The sequence below is a fragment of the Odontesthes bonariensis genome, chromosome 12 (assembly GCF_027942865.1).
Source record: "Odontesthes bonariensis isolate fOdoBon6 chromosome 12, fOdoBon6.hap1, whole genome shotgun sequence".
Classification (NCBI taxonomy): domain Eukaryota; kingdom Metazoa; phylum Chordata; class Actinopteri; order Atheriniformes; family Atherinopsidae; genus Odontesthes; species Odontesthes bonariensis.
In genome coordinates, this window is record NC_134517.1 from 16,748,486 (window position 1) to 16,773,746 (window position 25,261).

The following is a 25,261-nucleotide window of genomic DNA, read 5'->3' on the forward strand; positions in this document are numbered from 1 at the left end:
AAGAACAGATGTGGATTGAGTGGAGTTTAATATGTTGCTAAAGTGGACTCCATTGCTGCTTCAGTCGGACTGGGCCATTACAACATTTTGCCCTGAACTGGAAAATGAGAAAATTAGTCACCTTTACGTATGTGCAAGTGTAGCCAAGCTTACAAGGACCTCTCTGACTTCATCTCTCAGTCCCTTCAGGAGAACAGGCCCACCAGATCACGCCATGTTTCACAAGCAATCTGTCACTATCACTCCTTTTCGGTATTCCTCCTCAGCACTGCCTTTGCCACTCATCAGCTTTGGACTTGTGCCTCTGATTTCTCTCTCCAGTTTCAACACTGTTTAATTTCAGAACTCTCAATGCATATGTATTCAGCCATTTCTTGCTCAGCAATGAAATTTACTTGGACTTCTTCGAGGTTCTCTGTAAATCTTTCAAGTGTTGAAAAAAGATTGTTCTTTTGACCAGCTCTTTGCACTTTTCATAAAGTCATAAAGTATATTTAAAGCAATTTGAGTGAAAGGAAATCTTAGTCCAGTTACTGCCAGATAACTGGATAGGAACAGAAGCAGAAAAGTAGAGCCTTCATTTGGTCATATTGTCACTCCCTATACAGAGTGAAATTACTTATTTCCCTTACTCAAGCTTCCTCATTGTTTCTACAAGCAGTCGTGCGGGCATGCAGTTTGGCACGTTACTAGGGACAGAACCACACTTTTCCCTTTGGCTTTAACTTTGTCATAAATTTAAAGAAAAAAGCTTTTTCCTTCCTTGCTCTACAGTTATCTTTGCTTTTCCCCCCATGTTCAGCACACTGGTGAGCACATAGGGATACATACAGACACACACTGCCATACCTCATTACAGGATTGCAGTTTTTATTTAAATTTTAAAGATCTATGCTTTTTCTGTGCACCCGGTTTTTCCCACCACCAAATCCTCAGATGTCTGTACTTTGAAAAACTATACAGGGATTGTGAGGTAACATTGAATTTAATGTATTTATCAGGGTGCGTATGATAACATACATTGTACACCTACAGCAGGACATACTTAAGATACCAAACACATGAATGAAGGAAGTGATTCTCAGTAGGGTCACTGACCAACTCTCTCTAGGTCGTCCTCAGACGAGCCTTCCATCGTTGCTTCCAGTCTTCCCGATTCTTCATACATCTTTTCAGTTCGCTGGTACTCTGGACTCCTACGTCCTTCTTGAGTATGTCCACATATGTTAGTGTGGGACGTCCTCTTAACCGGCACCCACGTGATGGTTCCCACAGCACTAGTTTGCTGGCTGGCAGTTCTGGGTGCCTTTGTCAATGTCCTGCAAGTCCCATTCTCCTTACAGCAATCTTATCGCTCACCCTTGGTATTCCCTCATACAGGATTTCGTTGGTTACATGTGCACTCTTACTGATGTTAAGCACTGCACGCAGCATCCTGGTGTAGCACCCATCAAGGGACTTCTCTAGGGTTGGCTTCAGGGTCCAGCATTCACAGCCATAAAGGAGAACGGACTCTACTGTCGCGTAGAAGAAGCTGAGTTTGATTTGACGGGGGAGATTGGAGTTCCACACACTGGCCATACCGTTCAGGGCCCTCCATGCAAGTGCCTTCCTCACTTTTAGATCTTGCTCAGTTGAGTTGACCCATGAGCCCAGGTATTTGAAGTCGTTGACTTCTTTCAGCACAGTGCCTCCTGCTGTAGTCAGAGGTTGATGTTCCGGTGGAGTGTTGTAGGTGATGACCTCAGTTTTCTTGGCGTTTAGCCTGAGGCCGACCTTGTCGCACTCTAGCTCTACCCTGTTCAGTAGTGTTTGTGCTTGTTCCATGTTGTCGGAGAGCAAACTGATGTCATCCGCATAGTCAAGATCTGTGAGGACCACTGCGGGGTATCGACTCGACCTCCTTGGAGATAGTGTGAAGCCAAGTTCCTGCTCTCTCCCACTGATTGCCTTCCTGAGCGCATAATCAAGGACTATGATGAAGAGGAAGGGGGCTAGTGTGTCCCCCTGCATAACTCCAGCCAGGATGCCAAACTCCTCACTGTTGCCATCTGGGGTCACCACCTTGGCCCTTGTTCCAGCATACATGGACTCTATTGCTCGGAGTAGGTTGGGGGGAATACTCTATGCCTTCAGGATCTTCACCATCATGCCTCGGTGGATCATGTCAAATGCCTTTTTGAAGTCTATGAAGCATAGAACTGCTGTCAGGTTGTTCTTCTTCACCTCCTCAATCATTCTCCTTAGCGCCAAGATCTGGGATGTAGTGGTGCGTCCCTCTCGAAAGCCATTCTGAGTCATCCTCAGAAGAGGGTCTATTGCCTGCCGGACCCTGTTTAGGATCATGCGGTTGTAGACTTTCGCAGTGATGCATGTCAGGCTGATGTCTCGATAGTTGTCTGGCTTCGAGAGGTCTCCGGATTTAGGCACTGGCACGATGTTTGATAGAGACCACATATCAGGCAGCCAATTGTGCAGCAGGGCAAGGTTGCAGAACTCTAAAATGATGTCATCCATGTCACAGTTCTTCAGCACCTCTGGGGGTATACCATCCGGACCAGCACTCTTTCCTACTCTTACAGTGGTTTTTGCCCTGGCAAGTTCTCCGAGCATGAAGGGGCCATCATTGATGTTCAGGTTTGGGAGGACTGATGGTACTTCTTCCTCAGCTGCCTCTGCTGGTTCTCCCAGCAGCCTTTGGAAGTGGGTGGTCCATGTTGTCACCCGCTCGGTCTGTGTCCCTCCACCTGTCCCTCCTTGGCCCTCTTCCGCCCCGTCATCTCATTAATGACCCTCCATGCCTCCCCATACTGCTGTTCGCCTTGCGCCTCCTGCACCCTCCGCATTCTCTCCATCAGTTCCTCCCCTTTGATGGTGTCATACGTTTTGAAAAGAAACTGTTTGGCTTCATTCAGCTCACCACGACTCTCTGCAGTTGGCTCCCGCTCAAAGTTGAGGCGGGCTTCCTCCACTTTCCCTCGTGCTGCTACGATCTCTGGGTGTTTGGATCGCATGGAGGTTCGGACTCTCTCCATCATGGGTACGCACAGCCTGGTCGCCTCCTCATTCACAGAGACGAATCTCCTGTATTCGCCACTAGGATCCGCCTCCCTGTCCAGCTGGAGGAATCGTTTCCTCACCTCCTCTTTGTATCTGGTTTGAAGGCCAGGGTCACTCGAGAAGGCTTTCCAGTTGTATTGGATCTTGGGACTTGGTTTGGGGATCCTGAGGCTCAGACGAACTCTCATGGAGACCACGTGGTGGTCTGAGCCCACTGAACTAAATGTACTGTATGGCTCAGCATTCATGATGGAGTTCCTCCACTTCTTCCGCACTAAGATGAAGTCTAGTTGCCGTAGTGTTCCTGTGGCACGGTCTTGGAAGGTCCACCTCTTTCCTGCTCTCTTCCGGAAGATGGTATTTGCCGCCAGGAGCTCATGCTCCGTGAGGAAGGCAGTGAGGTAGCTGCCGTTGCGGTTGGTAGAGTCGTGGTAGGGGAAGGGTGCGTCCTCTGGTCCTAGCCTTGCATTGAAGTCCCCAAGGATTGCCAGGAAGTTGTGCGCTGGGACGTTACGGACCGCTGTTACAAGGTCCTCAAAGAACTTCTCCACCACGTCAGATGGTGCCACGTTGGTGGGTGAGTACACGACTGTGACTGTTGTTACTGGGTTGCCCGAGAACTCTGCGCTCAAAATCCTGTCGGTGTGGTGGTAAACCCGACGGAGAGCCTTACGCGCCCAGGATCCCAGCATTAACCCGACACCGCCTGTTGCGGCCTGGGCCTCGTTCCTCCATGCAGATGCAGAAATGAACGTGCATCTCTCCACTCTGCTGTAGACGATCGGGTCATCAGTGTGCACTCTCCTGTGTTCTTGGATCCCTAGGATCTCCACTCCCTGCTCCTCAGCACAGTGTGCTAGCTCTATCAATCTCTAGCTCTATGACTCTGCTCTCCATGGTTGGCTTTACTATGCTGTTAGCGAACTGTGGGGCGCAACTCCTCATGGCCCCGGTTTTAGATCAGAGTGTCCTTCTCCTAGACGGGTTGCCATCCAAGGCTATAAGCCCCATCTGCCCATGCTATTTGACCCATAGCTGGGACAGTGGTTGGCAGACGCCAGGGCATGTTCCACATGCCAGATGGCGTGTGGGCCTGCACGCCATGCCTCTGGGGCCCACTGCTGCTCCGAGATCCCCTACAGATTGGCCTGGGACCTCGCGGACCCAGTTACCGTGTGTGGCCACGAGGAGGCTCTGCAGGAGTCCTGGTGGTGGAGAGGCTGTGTACCGGCAGGGGGAGGCTTACGCACTCGGCTCCTCTTTTCACCCCCACTAGGAGGGTTAGCTGCTGGCAGTAGCTGAAAGCAGAGAGTAGCAAGCAGAAGCGACATGCAACACACAACATGCACTAACTACAGGCACTTCTACGCACTACTACTGCACTGACGCGTCACACGCACCCTGTGCGTAAGCACACACACACTAACTCCATCGTATTTAAAAAACACAAACAAGTGTAGAATTTGATCTCAGCAGCACAGTCCAAACAGCTGGGACAGAGGCATATTTGCCATTGTGTCACATCATCCTTGCTTCTAATGACACTTGTGTCATTAGACAAGAAGAATCCAGGCATTCTTGCTAAATACAAGTTTCTCAATCTACGATCATTATCTCATTCTCTTTTTCATAATACGTCACATATTTACAAGAAAAGGCAGATCTGGACGGCAGGCCGGTAGGTCATTGTACAATAAACACAAACAAGGACACTGTTGCACATCCACACCGTTACAAATTCTGGATTTTGCACCAAATGTTTGTAACAGCATGGATAGCCTTTCTCAGCTTTGGCACATAGTATGCAACATTATTGTTTCCCCGAAGCACCTAACATATGATCTTGTCTTACTACAGAACACGAGTCCACTGGCTTTCTGTCCAGAGATGAGCTCATGTCCAGAAAAATCCTCTGCTTTTCGACAAAGAATTGATATCCTCCTTCTTCCTGGAAAAATTGTAAAGATTTTTTAATTACTTTCAATGATTAATTCCCTCCACCCTAAATTTTGCACTCTGAAAAGGAGACTCCCTTAAACTCATCTCCAGCAGTGCCAGGTGCAAAGATCATTGATTCCGTGCATAAGAAAAGTATGAATTGCGTTCGTCTCGTGCTCAATGCATGAGTTGAGGTCCCTGTTAAATTAGTGCTTTAGCTTCTCTTATGTCGGGACAAATGCACCGCCACACCCACAATGTGAGTCAATACACATTGGGGAAAAAAAATAAATTCTCAATCAGGTGTTGCATCGTGTAATTTTCATTTAGATTGTTTCATGTTTCTCTGGGGAGATGTGTTTGTCTTGGTGGGAACGATGGTGCAGTGCACAGGAAAAGTGCCAAATGGTAATGATATCCTACAACAGAAGTTCCAGTCGTGCAGCGATAATCATTTCCACAGGATTAAGTCCTGACCCACATCAGCCAAGCATATTAGCATTCTGAGAGAGCGCCGCGGCAAGTTTCCACACAGACTAGATGCCTGTACTTCAGTGGATTGGAAAAGAGAAGGAAAACAGGAGTGGGGAGTAGAGTGTGTGCAAGAAGCAAAAGAGAAAAACAAGTGAATATAAGAAGAAAAGTCAGCCTTTAATGTCTGCTGGGATTTCCATGTTTGTTGCATGTGTGTTTCCTGGCATAAGACAAGCCCTCCTGCTTGTCTGTTTTTGGAGCTTCACGCTATGGATTAATTTTCATCCCAACTTTTACTTTAAGGGAAAGCTATCTGTTCAATATCCTGTTCCACAGTACTATTGAATGCATAATATTGAATCTGAGACTAACTTTATTTAGATTCTACTGATTCGTCTTTCTTCCATGCTTAAATCCATTCACATTGAGATGCAGACGGGCTCGCAGCCAGTTCATGGACCAAATACTTTGTTGCCTTGAGTATGATCAATCAAAGTGTCACAAAAGTAGCACTCCTGAATTGCCTTTAGCCTGCTTTTATCTATCTAGCTTGTTCCTATACATTTTGATCTATCATATAGTTCCAGGTTTCTGACAAAGCAACACCTCCAGTTGTCATTTAAGTAATGGAAGATCTTAACATCCTCTAATTACAAAGGTTTTCAAACAGCTTTTGGTGGGTCTGTCTTTAATCTTTCACTCAGATTTGCATTCATTGTGGGTGTGAAAAAGCAGCAGATGGTTTGTTGCAAATAATGACGACTCTGAACCACTGGCCCACTCAAAACTATTAAAAGAAAATGTATTTATTTATTTATTTATATAATTTCCATCCAGATTTGTTTTGGCAATCAACTTACTGCAAAAGTTTCAAAGGTGACACAAGCAGTGTGAGCAGGAATTTCTGTAGATGATAAGAATATATATTTCATTTCAGTATTATGGGGGGGGGGGGGGGTGTCCCTTGAAGGAGAGACAGAATTTAACACTCAAATGATTTTCTCCATAGAAGAGTCAAGGCGGCACTATGTCTGTATTGCTTATAAATGTCTTCTTCCGTGCTGAAACAAATCAATAAGAGTTATAATAAATTATCAATTGTATCCAATTATTTCCACAGAACAGGATCAGTACCATCGCAGCCTTGCAATTTACCACTTTTCATTTAACTGACTGCATCATGCAGTTCATAAAAGAGGAAATTACTGCAATTCAAAGTAAAACATCTGTAGTGGGTGACATTGCGTTAGCAGCCCCGTCTCTGGGAAAGTACTTTTTTCCCTCAACAGTAATCATTCGCTGGAATATGTTCAAAGGCAACATTATTTTAGAATTAACGCACTGCTACATTTATGTGATGAACCACAGTTACTGGGTGGTGGGTATAGTGGTATATAACGAGTTCCATTCAAAAAGACCCCCAAACACAGGACACAGGAGGCAGGTTTAAAAAACTCTAAACAAAAGCTGGGTTCACTACAAAGCTGGTGTGAGATTACAAATACATCCAGCCAGTAAAAGAGACCACCGGGAGCAGGGAAAAAGGTAAAATCCAGTAGCAGGCACAAATCCTGGAAAGCAGATCAGGCTGAAGGGAAAAAAAGAAAAAGAATACAGGGAACAAACAAAAAAGGTCATACGGGAGAAAAGCTTAGCTGAAAGAAGAAATCAGAAGGAAAATACAGTAAGAAGAGGAATGGGTCGAAAATGTGACGTAGGGTTGGTCTTCAGAAACCAAGAGGTTATTTACTGATGAGGCTGATTGGATAATGTTGCACAAGTAATTCATAAAGCTACAATGAAAATACATGTGGTCGGGTTTATTACAGGTTAAGGGGTGATTACAATTAACTTGGATGACTGTAATGCGATTATAAAATAATTATGGATGCATTTTGGTACATCTTTTTTTCTGTAAAGGTTTTTTTTTAGCACGACTACTTCGTACTTTCAGAGCAAAGTATTTGTAATGATCAATAATTATTTAACTTCCAGAGTCTTTTTTTTTAATAGACCAAATTAAAGAGATGTTGCAAAGCAACTGATACTTTACAATTGACAGCATCATTTCTAGCAACAAAAAAAAGCACCAACAGGAAAATAAAGGTGTGCCTGTAGGAGCTTACTTGTTGAAAAATAATAAAGGCGTCATCCATCCATCCATCCATCCATTTTCTATACCCGCTTAATCCAACTCAGGGTCGTGGGCAGGGTTGGAGCCTATCGCAGCTGTCATTGGGCGAGAGGCAGGGTACACCCTGGAGAGGTCACCAGTCCATCACAGGACCACATAGAGACAAATGAGACAGCATATTGTTATATCGTTAGCATATTCTAAATCACTAACAAAAAATAACAGACTTTTAACCAACATCCATTCATGATGTGCTATAAGCAAAATAATCACTCATTCTCTGCCAGTCATCAGTGATATGCAAAACACAGTAATGTGGCGAACATCACATGTAAGAGCTCTCCTCCCTGCCTTTGTAAATGATTCCATGACTTCAGTTTTAGTCTCATTGCAGAGCGTGGGGAATGCTGTGTCAGTCAAACAGCTTTGAGATGGGACATTGTATGTTGGCTCCAAAGTGTGAAAAAAGCACATATGCTGATTCTTAATACAGAGGGTGGAAGTTGGATTCTCAGCTGCCATATAGCACATATATAACACCTCTGTATGTAAATGTCTATTATGTTCCTTATTTCCATTTAGCAAACTTCTTCTGCATTTCAATGCATCTAAGATGCACATAATCAAGCCAGATTATATCCAACTCTCACCAGCTAAAAAAGGGTTTTCTACATAGACGGCTCGCTGCGGGATTAGTGCAGACAGCTGGTGATTGATTTCAGGCATCTCATGGATGTGACGCTGCTACATAATCATAAGCTGGATCTGAATTATTGCTGCTGCATAAACAAACACCAGATGCAAAAAATATTATGACATGGGCACAACAATGCCACTGTTATTGATTAACGTGCTGTATTTCTCATATCTCTGGTAATGCTGCAGTGTTGCCATTATTGTTGTTACTCAGTTAAAAATTCAATATAGGTACCGTTTCGACTGGGCAGTTTGAGTCTCAGTTACAGTTCTGATGGGAATTTTGACAATAATTCTAGGATTAAGGTTGCTCTTACATTTCTGGGGAGGTGCATAGCTCATAGCTACCATCAAGGGCACATGGCTGTGTCTTAGTCTTTGTGCTGATCTAATGCAGTAGCAAAATTAAAGCTTTAATCAAGCCACAGACTTGATCTACTGTGTCTTTCAAATGAATATGAGATAAAATATATGAAGACAGTTACAAGCAGTTGGTGGGAGAGATTTGGACAGACTCAATGATTAATTTCTACCTGAAGGTCATTCACGGCTGTCAGATCTGAACCTTTTTATATTCCAAGCCTACTTAAGCGCTCGCACACTCATATGAGTACAGTGAACACACAGTAACAAGCATGTGCCTGCTTAAATGACTCTAGAACTTTTTATATGAATCCATAGTGCAGCCACAATCAGACCAAGTTGCCTTATTTATGTGGATCTACCTGCGAGCCTCACTCCAAGATCCATTTTTCGATATAAATGTTGAAATGTGACCATGTACACACCAACTGTTTCAGACAGCCATGTTTAAACTCGCACACGTACCAGGGCTTGGTGGCTTTGTGTATCTCTGAGAGTATCTACGAGCCTCTTGTCTCTAAAATGAATTACCATGCTGCCTCATTGGTAATACCTGTCTCTTTATGGAATCAATTAGAGTCCACCATCAGGCATGGCTTCTGTTGTCGCACACGCAACATTGATAAATGATAGTGTATATACTAAAGATCCAGTTGTCCTCATTTACCTGTTAAAGAATGATAATAAGTGTCTGTGTGTGTGTGTGTGTGTGTGTGTGTGTGTGTGTGTGTGTGTGTGTGTGTGTGTGTGTGTGTGTGTGTGTGTGTGTGTGTGTGTGTGTGTGTGTTTTCAGCATTTTACTTTCATATTATCTCAGGGTGAGACTTTCAAAACATTGCATTATAGAATTTGATGGGCAACCTGGCGGTAAAATCTCAAGTGTATTGATCCAGAGTGGAATTACATCAGAGATGACATTCAGAGCAGTCTTACAAGAAAACGTGCATTAGGGAGGTGTAATCGTCACAGTGATGGCACAGAAAGTGTGAGACGGTAACGATTTTCACTGGCTGCTGTATTGTATGGGGAAGCTTTCAGCCAGTGTGATGCAAATCTGTAGCTATGTACTTACCAATATCTAAACCTAACCATGCATTTATTGTGCCCAAACATAACCAACCCCAACTGAAAGCAAAAGTAGAAAAGTGAAGATTTGAGACGTTGGATTGAATGGGAATCATACATGACAGCCTACGGTGTAACATTACCATCCACCACCCCCTTCTCGTATAATTATTTATGAACATCTACTATTCGTGATGATGATTTTAAAGGCAGATGTTGGCATGTAACGATTCGTGGCCCAGAATAATTTTGCTGGTCATTTTAAAGCTCTGATACTAAACATGCTGTGCTGTAGATCTATGTAGTTATTACACATTCTGGTATAAGATTCAGTCAACACAATAAGAATGTAATGAAAGCACTTTTTTTAACATTATAATTACATGATATAATTTCCCTTAACACTGGTTCTTATATCCATGTCACATTGCCATGCGTGATGCAGGTATTTGTGGCCATGAATCAAAAACAGCTTGAACTGTTTTCAAACTTTAGATTTTTTTATTTTGTTTTATGCACAGCATACTTTCTGTTCTTTTTGTGATCAACTTTTTGATTTTTATAGACAAGCGCAGAAAAATAGAATGAGGAGATCATCCCTGTCCAGGGCATCTTCTAATCAAGGTTAATTTCAAGTCTTTGAGGTTTATCGCAAGCGAGTACCATGACTCTCTGACAGTCTCCTTTCCTCGGCATGTCAACAACTAGAGGCACGCAATGTCCAATAAATCAGATGTCAAACTTGAAAAAAGAGCAAAAGGGGAGCTGATTAAGAAGAACACAAAGAGCATGTAGATGATGTGAACAACAGCTGGTCAATATCTACACTCAAGCTATACAGTAGATGTGCAGTCTCTGCTGAAGGGAGGTCTGACAAAGGTTAAGTTGCTTATGCAGTGCAGTTTCTAGAGCTACCATAAGAAAACGCACAGCTGTGACATTTGTTTGCAGAAACAGTTTGGGCTTTTACAGCACACTGTTAAGTTTACTTAACAAGTTGACCTAATTCATACGAATCTATGTGCACGTGACTGCACACAATGTTCATTTTTGGGTGATGATTGCCTTTTTTTATATATATGTGGATAAGCTAGAAAGTGATTCTGTTTCTATAGAAACCAGCTCCCAGTTGTGTTCTTTAAAGTAATGTTCCCCAGGGACCAAAGGAGGGAAGTGACAATATGATGCGTTGCAATTTGATGTCTTAAAAAAATGAATTAATGGCAAAGACTCAAAGATTAGACCATCCAAAGAATGCTCTGTTAGATTTCTGGAGAGCATGTGCTGATGTTATAGTTAAAAGACATTAAAAATTTAGGTTTAAGTGACATAAACTGAGGGAAAGTGAGTGAGTTATTGTGTTATGGATTTATGCAGTGCGGCTTATTTAATCACTTTTGGAGACAAGGAGGCACTGATTGATGCCTTGCTCTCCCCATCGCATAAAGGAGCACATATATATTTTTGTAGGTAGACATGCACACTCATGCAAGTACACACACAAATCAAACACACCCTGCATCTCACAGGAAATCATTGCAGTAATTAACGTCCTAGCTCGTTCCCTGGTTGCCTCTCTGATTGGCTGAAAGTCATCTTAAGAAGCTGCTCTACACAGTTCCCACAGGTGTTTTGCCAGAGTTAAATTATCCCAGCGCTTGCCAAGTACCAGGGGACATCATCAGCCTGTGTTAGTGTGTAAACATTGCTGTTTTCCCCAGTGCCCCTGCTCCAGTGTCTCCAACCCACCCGGCACAAGTCATTTGTCAGCCTTGATTTAGATTTATCAACACACAGGCCTCCCGTGGCTGGAGCTCAATCTTGCACTCCCACTCAAATGCCCCGACTTTAACGGGCATGCATTTGGTAGATGCGGAATGAGGGTGAAGAGGGGGAAGAAGAGTCAGAAATTGAAACATGGAAGAGTTGGAGAGGGTAAGTGTGAGAACCTTTGAAAAGAAAGGGCGGTGAGACTTCAATTGAAAGTAGCTGTAGTGGTGTGTTGAGATTTGAAGGTCAGGTTCTAAAACCAGACGGTGAGAGTGAGCACAGAATGGTGGAGGTGCGATAAGAAGCTGAGCTGTGGAGGTGAAAAGGGGTGGACACCCCTTTGTGCTATTGAAAGTTGGGAGGGCTGAAGGAATTTTTTTGTGTGCATGTGGGTAGATGGAGAGAAGTGTTGTGTGGAAGAGAGGAAAAGAAGGCAGGTAATGGAGATAATGATAGGATCCATGTTTAGATAAATGCATTGTTTTGGACTATCAGGTGTGCACGTCCTTGGAAATTATGTAAAGGAGGGCAAACGTTACAGGATATCCAACAGTCTTGATTTAGGGTCTTCAAAATGCCTTCCACAGTTCCACAGCAGCCCTTTTGTTCTGTCGTGATCTGAACATCAACAAAATACTTCAATAATACTGCTAATCTCATTGTCTCTCTACCTACTGTTTAATTCCTGCAAATCCAGACGGTTATTACAGTCTGAATTTGTTAGTGTGCCCCCTAGTGGAATCCCCTGGTAAGAGGCGTAGCACATCAGCAAGTATGTAAATAATTGTGCTTAAAGAGAAGTCAGTTGTGTATGTGAGCCCAAGGTGAAAAAGCATTCATATTTTCAACCTTATGATGAAGTAGTTAATCAGTGTGATAACAATCAGGTGTGAGTGAAACACGTTTTTTTTATTTGAAGAACAGGAATCTCTCAGCGTCTTTCCTCACAACACAATCACAGGCGACTTTAAAGGACCACAGAGTGTTTATGGTCATCATGATTGAAAAGAAACTCCAGTCCTACAGATTATAACCAAATGGACCAAGGCTAAGACCATTGTTACCCTACCCCGCCGTGGTCGACCTGCAAGAGTTGGACTATGTAACAGTCTGGAAGGCCACAAATGAACGCAGGGTAACTTAAAAAATTAAATAGAAAAGATCTCTTTCACATTTGAAAATGTTACATGACATGTGCATGAGCCAGTCATCAGGAGAACATTAAACAGTATTGTGGTGCATGCAAGAGCTGTAAGTAAAAAGCCTCTGTTCTTCAAAAATAGCACCTTTGCCCCTCTTCAGTTTGCTACAGACCCCACAGACAGCTAAGAACACTTTTTATGGACTGATACAAGCAAAACAGAACGGTTTGGTTTAAATGAGGACTGAATGAGAAACTTTTAAGAGCAACAGTATCAGGAGAATAAAGACATGCTGAGGATTTATCTCTTTTGGTAATGGAGATATCCTGCATGTAGAAAAAAAAGTATAAGCTGTATGTATGAGTAGAGCTCCTGAGGATAATCAAACTGCAATTACTCAATATTGGGCTGTTTTAGGAGCCACACCATCAAAATATCTTTTTTCAGTTTAGGGTTTATCAAACCAACACTGGAGTGTTAAAGGGTCCGTGTCTATGGGCACATATGCAACCCTTCAAAAAATGTCAAATTACATTGAACATAAAAAGAACCCCTTTCATTTATAAACAGAGGAGTTGTAAGTGTGTGGTTGTGTTTGTGTATGAAATTTGTGCTTTAACTGCTATTCCAAAAAGATGAGTTGAGTAAATGGTTGAGGCACCAACCATTTTAGGAGAAAGTCGACTCCAGAGACTTGATCGCACATCAAGTGCAAGTATAAACTCTTAGACTGTTGTGCTGTTGTGATGGCGTAGTGATAAAAGCGACGTGCATAAATGTGACTTAGGAAGAGGTGACTTGCCATTTACTTTGCCTGACCATATTTTTCATCCAATTTGGCATTTATCCCACTCGTTCATTTGTCCCAGGCAATTTCCTTCTAACTCTCAAGGTTTATCACATGCCGTGTAACGGATGCCTTTTTTACAGCTAGTGATCATAAAAATACAATTTTCAGAGTTGCATTAGTGTAACATCATCACATTTTTACAATATTTGATTTCATTTGGCTGTCAAAAGCTGTCGTTAATCATCTTTTTTTCATAAAATGCTACTTAAACCAAGAGTTAATGACAAATCATGCTTCACGAATGACAACCATCTTCCCTTGGAGGCATTGTTCCTCATTTCAGGTTGGATATATACGATGCAGCAAGGTAAGAGAGGGCACATCAGGGGACAGAAGTTTCTTGACACAAGAGTGTGAAGAGGATTAGATAGAGTCCACTGGAACATGGTTATAGTGAATGGTCTGGGCTGGTGTTACTGAGATAGTGAGCTCTGGTTTTAATTGAGTTTGTCTGGCCTTGGTTGGTATTCCGGTCAGTGGGTCACTGCCTGCAGCCTGGACTCTCTTGGGTCGTTCGTTGAAGTGATTTTCCTCGTCAAGTGTTCAGATCACACCATTTAATAGGCCCCCAGCCCCTTGGACAGGAGCCAAATACAGATCCTTTTTTCTTTTGCTCTGCATATCTGTGCTTTTAGCTGCTATGTTCTGGCCGCTCTTCTTTTGTCCCACCCCTTTCTTGCTTTTATTTACATTGTTGTTTTCACAGTAAATTCCATTAACGGTCTTCATTTTCAACGTATTTTCCCGGTCATTGGCAAATCTCTTCAGAAGGGGTTGGCTATCTCCTTGTGCCTGGAAGGCATTTTTTAGAAGCATGACAAGTGCAACATTGAGAGGAAACATTACATTATCTTTGGTCTCATTATGACCATAAAAGGAGATTTCTCATGAGCCCAGAGTACGGCACAAAAACGGATCCCAAAAGCCTCATGCGTAAAAATGAAGGAATCATAAAAGAAAAAAGAAAAGGGGGGTCTTAGGCCTGTAGCTATGATAAGACATGAGCAACAAAGACACTTTATGAGAGAACAAGTAAAAGTCTAAATTATGACATTCAAGAGCACAGAAATGTGAGAAAATGTGCGTCTCACAGCATGGAAGAGGTGCACTGTTTTGTGTGAATTTTAGTTTCTAGTCCTACAATGCACAATCTATCAGGACATAAATTAGGTTGATTTTGAGGAAAAGGTGGTATACTGATTGCTTTTGCTACATTTATTTCTCAAAATTACAAGAAAAACATGAGAAAGAAAAAAAGTTCCCCAGCACATCATCATGGAGTCCCCCACAGTGCGTCTCGTGGCACAATAATTCTCTGTCTTCCACTGCCTCAGACGGAGCACCTATTATGTCATCAAAAAGAGACAATTAGCACACTAAAGGAAGGATAAAAGCAAGGGCACCAACTACCTGTTCACAAAGGCCATGATTTTTACCGGTAATTAAAGGCTTACATTTCCCTGATGGATCATCAGCGACCACAGAATAAATGGGGAAAAGGCGCGACATAGAGGGAGAAGTAGGATTCGCCTCTGTTAAAAGCACTCAGGCTTGTCATGGTAATTAAGAGCTTGTCTCTGGAGAGGGAACAATAATGGAACTGAGGAGATGCTGAGGTGTTTGAAGGGGTGGTCCCCAACTCTTTTATCTTCTCGTAGCCCTTACTCATTCTGCCCAAATCCTCCAATCCTTTCTTTCACTGCACTTTTCACCTCTCTAACACTCCCTCCTCACACCAACCTGCACTTCTCCGCAATGCAGAATAAAACTAATCAGTTCAGCCCATAGCCATTGTTCTACCTCAGCTCACCGCTATGACTTGAACAAAACTCTTTACATACAGTAAGGCCTCTCAGCAGATAGTGTTTGATACAACTATTCTACATTCCATTGGAACCATCTTTGATATCTGCACACCATCAAGTCACATCGACAGCAGTCTTAATGTGGCATGATACGTGTCTTTGCTATATATCCTCTCTTGATGGAACCTGCAGAGTTGCTGCCAGCCAGCTCAGTAGGTGTAGTCATGGTAACCTGCAGGCAGCTAAAGAAAAGAAATGGTGACAGGCAGATATGGACCTTTCGAAGCTCAGTGCACGAATCCTTACACAGCCTAAAAACAGTAAACACACCTGCCTGGTTGTGGCTTTCTGGAGATGCCTCTTCCCGCATTGAGAGATGAGCATGGACAGGAGGCGGGATCCAATATTTTTAGCGGCGAAACTTGGAATGAGGATTTCAAGGAATCTCATGGTGGTGGTGCGGACTAGCTGTCATCCATCTCCTCTGCCTGCCTCCCTGGCGCTCATCTATTTCTCACTCTTGCCCTTGACTAGAGCATATGTGTATTTCAGGTATGTTTCACGTTTATTGAAAAGAACACACAAAAAAATTAATGTGTATTCATATGCATGCACGTTTGGGACGTGATCTCTCCATTTGTAACCACAAAAATGGATGTACCTCATATGCAGTGTTACATCTATATCATAATTTTGTTAAAAAAAAGCAACAAATGTCTGTGTGCTGTTCGTCTTGTTCATTCATTTATCCCTCCCGTGTGTTGACAAGGATTACACAGTAACGTGCACTTTTTCATGCTTGTTTCACACCTTGTGTGGGTGGAATCATGACTGACAGGACTTGTATCAGATTCTCCTGCAGTGCTATCCACAGGGAATTTTCACAAAGTCACACACACTTTGAAATGACAATCTGTGTAAAAAAAAAACTAAGCTGGGGAATTGTCAAAGTTTGATATAAGATCTTTGTTCAGTTACTTCACTTGATTATTTGTTCTGTGACATGAAGGATTACATTGTTTTATGCTGACAGATGAAGTGGAGGAATTAATACTATCAACAAGAGTGGCAAATATTCTATACTGGATAACAAAGACTGCATAAAAAGAGATGAGGTTTGCTTTTTTTAAGTCATAAGGAGAGCCCTTAAGGGATTTTCACAAGGCTATGAGAAATGAGCACACAATAAAATAATGTACATTTGAATTATTTTACCTTTTTTCAACCAGGAAATGAAAATGAAAATTAGTTTGGCTGTAATCAGGTTGTTTGTTTGTTTTTTTTAGTTAAACTTTGCAACATTTAAGTAATTTGTAATAGGAAACAAATGGCAATTTCCTATATTAACTCATTATTGGCCTCGTTGTAAGAACAATCCAGACAAATAGACAAATTAAATAATTACTTTAGAAATCTCCCCCAAAAAGCCCCAAAGTTGATGCTTCTCATGGATTCTTCCTTCAGATCTTTTGCTTTCACTGTACAGATTGAAGCACAGTATGCTGAGAGTTTTTGGAAAGCTGTTTTCACATTCGTCTGCTGTACTGTAAGTTTGAGAAACGCACATATGGGGAAATGGTTGCCAATCATTACAGCATGAAAAAGAGAAAAATACACAGAGACAAGTGAAAATTTGAGCTTTTCAGTGCACATGGTGCTGTCCTCCAGATTGAACTTGAGTGAAGATAGAATCTATCATGAGTCCAGTTTTTATAAATAAGAAGTGAGAATATTTAAGTAAACTTGTGCTGTTTTTGGGTATTCCAAGAAAGCTAAAGAGTGTAAAGAGTTTGTCAACCTTTTCTACTGTTAAAGTTTCAATATAATATATCTTTAACCTTGTATCGACAGGAAAAATATGAATGTTTGCTGAGATAACAGCGGTGGGGACATGCACGGCTGTTAATGGGACACATTTCCTGAATCATATTCCCAACAAAGACCTTGTGTTTTGATTTTGATCATTTCATCCAGGTAATCGTTTATTATTGTATGTAAGGACAGGACACATGTTGGTCCTGTGATCTTCAAATTCTAAGATAAAGAAAAAACTTGCTTGGAGTAGTATCTTCGCTCCCACTTGCACAAGACAAAAAAGCAATCAAATGAGCAAATTGCCCTCCAGGATGAGAAAAAACACCATCATGTGATTACACTCCTCATGTCACACTTCGCCCTACCTAGAAAATAAAGTGCACTTAGAATATTCAGTCAAGCTGGAGGATGTGTTATGATACATCAAACCCACCCTGACAATGACAAAAACCTCAAGATTGTTGATTATTCTGCATATAAAACGGGTGGTGGCTGTCACACACGGGAAAAGAAACGCACACAATCAAATTCCACTCCAAGCACTAAAATTAGAGAGATAAGGAGCCTATTTAGTGTGTTTCTAGGAGAAAGAGATGAGACAGGAAAGAAAGAAATCACATGATGTGCACATGTGCGTCTGTTCATTTCTAATCATGTTTGTATGCACATGGGTTTTATTTGTTTTGTTTTTTTGGTTTGTCTGTTCATTCATCGACTCCTTTCTTGGCATATCTGTCAATCTCATTGTGTGTTCTGTGCATCTGTGCTGAGTTTGGACAGCATCTGCACAGTGTTTTCTCTGCGAGGTTTGTTTTCCTCCCCTCTGGCTTGCAGAGGTTTCCTCTGTGGGGATATGAGTGCCAGCTCTGTGAGGTCTAATTATCCCAAATACTGGGAAATCAGCAGAACATGCAGCAAGAGCTGGTGCAAATCAAATTTATGACCCTGTGAAGCGCACACATCATTTTATCGTCTCTCAAAATCCGTTTTCAATTTCTCTCATTCAGTCACTCACTAACCTACTCCTTTATTTATTCATTTATCAGGAAAGAAAGAACTGCCCCGCATCGAACGTTGCTTGTTTTCCACTGGCCTTTCCACTGCTGTATGGATCAGTTAATTGAAAGCTTCTTTATGATTCTTTTAAAAGGCTTTATGTTGTTATCCTTATTCGGGATGAATACACTTATTGTCAGTCCTGTGAGTGCATTCATTTAGCGCATTCATTCCGTTATTTTAAGTCACTTTGAATATAAGCTTCTGTTAAACGAATGCAGCATGGTATGATGGATCTTGCACAAATGTACTGGCTACTAAAAACTGAACAGCTTTAATCTCACAGTGTGTTAGCAAAGCAAGTATACAGAAGATTAGCAAAAACATGATTTATACCAGCTGTTAGTTGCTCAGAAGGAATAGTTTGACATTTTTCTTTCATTTAAGCATCTTTGCACGTACACTATAAATATGAAGCTACACCCAGGAGCTTGTTTGCATGACTTACCCTTTAGACTTAAAAACTAGGCTCTCTACTAAAATAGTAATATCTCCTCTTCTAAAGCTCACAAATGATCACAGTGTAACGTTATATATAATGTTTATCTGCTCTGGAGGTTTTTTTTGCACAGTGAGGGGCTGGTTGCTTGGTAACCTCACAATGATGATTGACTGCATGAAGTTACAGCATCCAGAATAATGTGATAAAATAAGTAAATTTATCACCTACAGAGATGTTTGTAAATGAACTTTTTTTCCTTTTTCTTACCTTTCCACAAAGCTAAGCTTGCTTTTACCTCTGTTTCGGAATCAGCACGATCCCATGATGCTTTAACTGCGCTTATGGGACTCAAAAAGTTACTTTGCTAAAGGCTTAAAAGAGAATCACTTTTGGAAGAAAGTGGGAAAATCCAGAATCAGTTTTTTCAGACAGACTATGCCTTCCATGAGAAAATCAGGTTGTGAAGGCTTGTGTTGTTGAAGATAGATTAAAAAGAGAATGGGTCAGCAGTTGTCTGTACAACTTGACCGATCACCTCCAGAGTCCAAAGTTTTCTTTTAACTGTTCTCCACCCAGCTTGCATTGAACCAGTACCATAATGAGTACTCTGAGCAGAAATGAAGAAAGACCGTCTCATTTCCATCAGGCGCCGTGACCAAACCTCAGCCAGGGGGAGGATGTCAGTCACTCATATTACATGGATTTGTTCCTCACCCACGCATATGTGAAGGCAGAAACAACACCCAAAGACACGAACATATAGAAAAACACTCATAAAAACACACAATTGGGCTCTTGTGCTATACAAGATGCACATTCATTGAGCGGGGGATATTTTTCACACCTGATCTTGCCAAGTCTTGTTATAGCACATTTATTTGTGAACTCAAAATACATGAAACGGAGATTTGAATTTTGGATTTTTAATCCAAAAAACTGAATCGATATAACACGCAGATGGCGCAGGTAAAAGGGAGACAAATAAGAGGAATTTATGACTCCAATGTTGCTGAGATCCTGTGTTTTGCTCAGGGGTAACTTTTTCATACAGTGTTTTAGCATTATGGTTCAGTATTTTTACAGTGGTATCCTCCTTCCAAATCTGAATAGGTCTGTGACAGTTTAATTTTCTTCTACAGAATTACCATAAGAAAATATATTAAGATAATTTCATAACAAAATAGTGACAAACTTTTCATGTTTAATGACTAAAAAAAATGTTTCCGATACATAACTTGATTACAATTACGTGAATTATAATTGGCTTGAATCGGAAAGAATAGAAATAATACTTTATTTCTAAAGTGCCTTGGGATGATATTTGATGTGATTTGGCACTATAAATAAATTAATTTATCACATTTTACAGTTCACAAATAAAAAAAGTTAGGTATTCCCATGTTAACAATTCTTTTATTTATTTAAGAATATACTTTTGTTGGTTTTATGTAATTGAACATTGAGTATGCTTTGGCTAATATATCGCTTTGAGCTTCAGGGATTTTATTCACTTTGCAAGACTAAAATGTGAAGTGATGCACTTATTTGAAAAGTTTTAAAACTCGATTCCAGCGATGCTTCTTTTTCAAAATTGACTGATGCGTTGAGGTTTTTAACGGGTGTGCCTCCACGAATAAGCACACAAATGCTTCATCCGTTCAGAAATCAGTCAAGTCTCAAGAAATAATTCAACTTCAAAACCAGTAACAGTCACACCACTCCTCTGAGTTGCCGAGGGTTAAAACTGCTGAAACTATTAATAGATCCTGATGATAAAGACACTGCTGTGGAGGTTTGACATTGCAGCAGATCACAGATAATTTACTCCCCCAGCTTTGTACATTTTAGATAATGTGCAAATTATTCACCTCATTGTTCTTGTCTCGCTTTACAGTCGTCCTACCAAAATCAAATTCAACTGGGTTTCCATCATTGTATGTTTTTCTATGACAGAGTCACGTCTGGTTTATGTACGCATTTCTTCTCCCCCTGTCAAGCTGATATTTGTGCATATTTTTAGCAGTTTTGTAAACTAAACCCTGTAATTGGTCTCCACCTTGTAAATTTAAACTGCAGCTGGAGACGCACTTTGTGTATTTAACACAAAGAGACAGAAAGTGTGTTTGCAGATTTCTCAGGTATTATTTCAGTTGTACACTGCTGTGTTCTGGAAATAAAGAAAGGGCTCTAAATGCGGTAGGAAGTAAGCTTAATTCATGCAGCATGGGCCAATCAGAAATTAATAGATGAGAAAAATAGTGGAATGAATGACCAACGTCTTGGAACGCATTGTCCAGTTCTCATAGTGTATCTGTGAAAGTGATGATGATGATGATGATGTTCACCACCCACTGGCATTGAGACGTAACACAGGTGTGTATGAGAGTGTTTTTGGAGAGTACTGCATTTGGATTAGAATAAGACTGCAGGAGGCCTTCAAACGTTTCCTGTGATTCCCAGGCAGCTCAGTGGAGACTTCCTCTCCAGGCAGCGGCTGCTGGCAGCATGACATTCCTAGTTTACAATTGATCTAAGGGATAAACTAACAGCACGGGGCAGATTTATAAACAGAGCAAAAGGTAAATTATTCATCTCACAGATTCAAAGTTGTACAATGTGATTTTCTGAATGTATGCTGTTTATTTTCAATACAAATCAGTCTGACTGTAATGTTAGTTATCTCTGCACAAACACATGAATGTGTGTCTTCACAGGCAGGAGATATCTATTTTGTAGGTGCAGCATGTAGCCTTTGTAGATCCCGGCTGTGCACAAATAGCAAGCTGAGAGTAGCTGTTGAACTTTGAAAATGTCAGTCGTTGCTCCGCTCAGAGAGTACTATCATTCCATTCCTGGGTGTCCTTCCCTCCTGCTTCCCTGCTCATCTTAAAACTTTTCTTGTGCTGCGAGTGACCTGCAGAAAGCTTTTGAAGTTATGCCTTGGCTGTGGACGGAAGAAACACAAAAGATTCGGGCCCCTTAGTTCAAACACAAGCAGTCTTTTGATAATAACTCCAACGATGTTGCTCTGAAGACATGTGACCCGTGGTACATTCAGGGCATGCAGCACTAGAAAAAGGTGCTGTTGCCGGTAGCGTGCAGTGGGTTCAAACCCCTTCATGATGTAAGTCAATGGAGCAGTCTTGTGATAAATCCAAAAAGCCAAATATTTGTTTCTGACTGGTTTTTTTTAGGTGTTATTTTGTAATTGATTTTCCCCTCTGGTACCTATGTAGGACAGTGTGAAGCTGTCCAGTGGGACCGTAATGTGCTAATCAAAATTAACTAAAATATACAGTGCAGTTTATCTTGCTCATAAATCCTTCAGCGAGCCTGCACGCGTCTCCTTCACCTCCAGACCGATTCACGCCTGTCCCCTTGAGCCGTCCTTATGACATACCTTGAAGCACTTCACATCCTTGACTCTTCCCCCGAGAGTCCTGCACCAAAATGTTTACAGTATCTGCCGCATTCTGAGCATTCCTGCTGTTTACATGTGACTGTTTGGTTCACTGAAAGGCAGCAACATGTGATCACTGCACAGCCTTTTCAGATTTTATCTTCTGTGAAATGCAAAAGAAATATCTGAACAATATGGCAACAATGCTATATCTTCATTTTGATACATGTATAGTTCGTGGGTATGTAGGGTTTAGCATGAATGGTAAAAAATAGGCTTGTTTTTTTTACAAGAAATCACACATAATTGGTGTAATTTCAGGTTTATATTAGGTTTATAGTTTGTCACTTTTTAATCATAAGCTCATTAACTATTTTGAGTAACTGTGCTTCCACAAATGACAGCATTATACCAACAGCATCACTGCAATAGATTTGAAAGTGAGGCTTTTTAATTGGTACTGAAGTGACACCTTTTTCTTTAGGGTGAGCACTTGCCCTCTCTTTTGAACCATTCATTCACGGAGCAAAGATCCCATTGACTCCCCCAAGACAATTACTCCTTCTTCCACAGATCAAGTCTCAGCAAACTGCAGTTGTTGACTCTTGACCTTCCCTCAAACCCAGCAGCAGCTCCAAATAAAATAATGTAACGTCCGTCTCCTCTCAATGCCTTACGCCATATTTCCTTTCATGGGCACAGTCTCGAGGGAAATTTTAGGCAGCTCTTGAGTGCCCTCTTGTGGTTATGTCCATTTTCTTGCTTTCACATCAATGTCCATGTATGTATGCATGTGTAATCAACCACATAAACTAATTAAAACATTGATGATACACAAATTATAAAGAATTGGTGTATGTACTTGTCACCACATGTAACCAGCAAAATCACAAGAAGCGTCTCTGTTGAAGCCACTGACTTTGACGGTGCTGGTACATTTGGGTTTTGTTTTGTTTTTATCGGCTGTTCACAAATACATACCCGTAGCAAGACAGCAGGACTATCAGATATGACAGCATGACTTCTTCTGTCTTTGCAGGAAGCGCTTTGAACCTCACCTGCCGAGCGTTTTTCGGCTACAGTGGCGACGTCAGCCCGCTCATCTACTGGATGAAGGGGGAGAAGTTCATAGAGGACCTGGATGAAGAGAGAGTCCAGGAGAGTGACATCAAGTAAGAAACGCACTGCAGGAGCTCAGGCCATTTCACTGAACTTGGCATTAATGAGGAATTAATAGCAGATGTTAATACATGTGTCACAAAATATTAAATGATGATACCAGTGCGTTTTCATGTTCATGCCCACTAGCTCTCAATTGCATAGACTAAACTAACCATTTTTCAAGGGTTCTTAATTCCAAAGAGCTGCTGTTCTCAGTTTATCTTGCTATGGTTTGAACATCCCGCACAGATGCGAAATGTGTTGTCACCTTTACTTTTTGGTTTAAATGACCATGTACTCTTGTGGAAATGCACTGGCAAGCATGTTAGATCCACAGAAGTACATCTCACAACCCACAATACCCCAAATATCCACTGCTCATGTCGTGGTGCCAGACTCCACGGGGCAACCAAGGAGCACCTGTGTCCATGATGTGATGCATCAGGGTGGTTTTTGTTGCACGGACGGGGGGGCAGGTAGTATTAACATTGTGGCTGATTGATGTAAAAAGACTTAGCCATGGAAAGTCGAGTGAAGATGTTTTTAAAAGTAATGCAGTTATTGTGTTGATGCAAAGTGAAATGTAGAGAAAAAAAATTCAGGATTTGGTGTTTAAACGTCTTACCTCTCTTGATTTTCAGATAAGAACACTTGCCATTCTCTTTCCATTAATGTAGATAAAAGATTCTAAACATAGCTATGTTTCTCTGGACCCTCAACATTCATTTTATGTGTGATCTCTGTGGAGAAGAGATCCTCCTCATTTGCTCTTTTAGCAATCAGTTCTGTTTTTCAACCATTTTTTTTGTGCTTTGACCTATATATTCCTTTAAAAAGTCATATATTGCATTCATTTTTTTGGTCTAATTCAAGATTTATGTTTAAGTGAGGTGTTATGAGTTTGATTATTGTAAAAATATTCAGTCACATCTATTTTGTGGTGCACAATTCTTAGGTTTTCTATAACTCAGTGGATAATTCAGCCCAATCCAGTCAAAAAAATCTGAGGGGCGTTTTTGGGTATATGTAGGCTCCCAGTAACACAACAGAACTTAGAAATATCTGTGACATGAACCGAGGGTTTAGTATTGAATGACCTATAAATGACCACCCTGACTTTAAATTGACAAAAATAAATAAATAAATTAAAATGTATTTATTTATTTGTGCTACCGGAAGAAAAAGAGACTCAAACTTGTTTAAAAATGTTCCTGATCCTGATTTGAAAGTTTTGATTTGGAACTTAGGAACTAATTGGTGTAACTTGGTTTTCTCTGTCTCATAGTACTAATCTCACTCTATGACAATCCCTCGATCAGTTTTTATTCATCTACATCAGAACAGAATGCATATTTTCTATTTTACAGTTTAACAAAAATCAACCCATAAGTTTCTTATTTCCAATCAAGTCTCCCGTTAGTATAACCGCACTTTCAGGGCTAAAAAGACATTTGAAACAAGTCCATCTTCATGTCTCTCCCTTCTAGAGGTGTAAGACATGTAAAAAAAAAAGTCCATTCGCTGGTCCATGAGCAAGTTTCCCATTAGGGCTGTTTGGAAAGGATGCAGCTCTGGAGAGACAGCCCTGTCAGATGGTTAACAACTGCCATTTTTCACACTGCCGGTACATCACTATCTCACTCACTGCACCCACCTATAGCAGCATGCAGATGGGCCATAAGGAGCTGAGGAGGAGGAAGAGGAGGAAAGCAGCGAGGGGAAGAGAGGGACAGAAAAGAGAAAGGGAACAGATAGAGAACGAGTGGAATGAGAGAAGATATACGTTACAAGTCACTGAGAAGTGAAATAAGGAAGATGCATCTGCAATAATTAGTTTTCTTGTGTACTGATATAAACACGCACCAGAAACAAATCTCAGTTTAACCAACCTCTTTGTTTCTCCCCTCCTCTATTACTCCCTGACAACAGGATTCCCCTCACTCAAGGACTGAGGGGTTATCTATTAAATAATTCACACCATATTCCAGGCAGCGGATCAATAATATATTCGATCATCCACCCTCTGCTGCTGCTGCTACCCCAGACTTTCTCAGGTCCTGCTTTGGTTTTAATTCCATAAATGAAGCTGG

At 41.3% G+C, this 25,261-nt stretch overlaps 1 protein-coding gene across 6 annotated transcripts in view; it reads left to right on the top strand.

The window, feature by feature from the left end:
* The window catches only part of il1rapl1a (interleukin 1 receptor accessory protein-like 1a), a 192,087-nt gene that overhangs the window by 151,662 nt on the left and 15,164 nt on the right, over nucleotides 1-25,261 (top strand). For all 6 annotated transcript variants that reach the window (XM_075479308.1, XM_075479312.1, XM_075479311.1 and 3 more), the window contains exon 7: nucleotides 23,050-23,182. In XM_075479308.1, coding sequence (XP_075335423.1) covers nucleotides 23,050-23,182 — 133 coding nt within the window. The remainder of the gene's footprint in view (nucleotides 1-23,049; nucleotides 23,183-25,261) is intronic.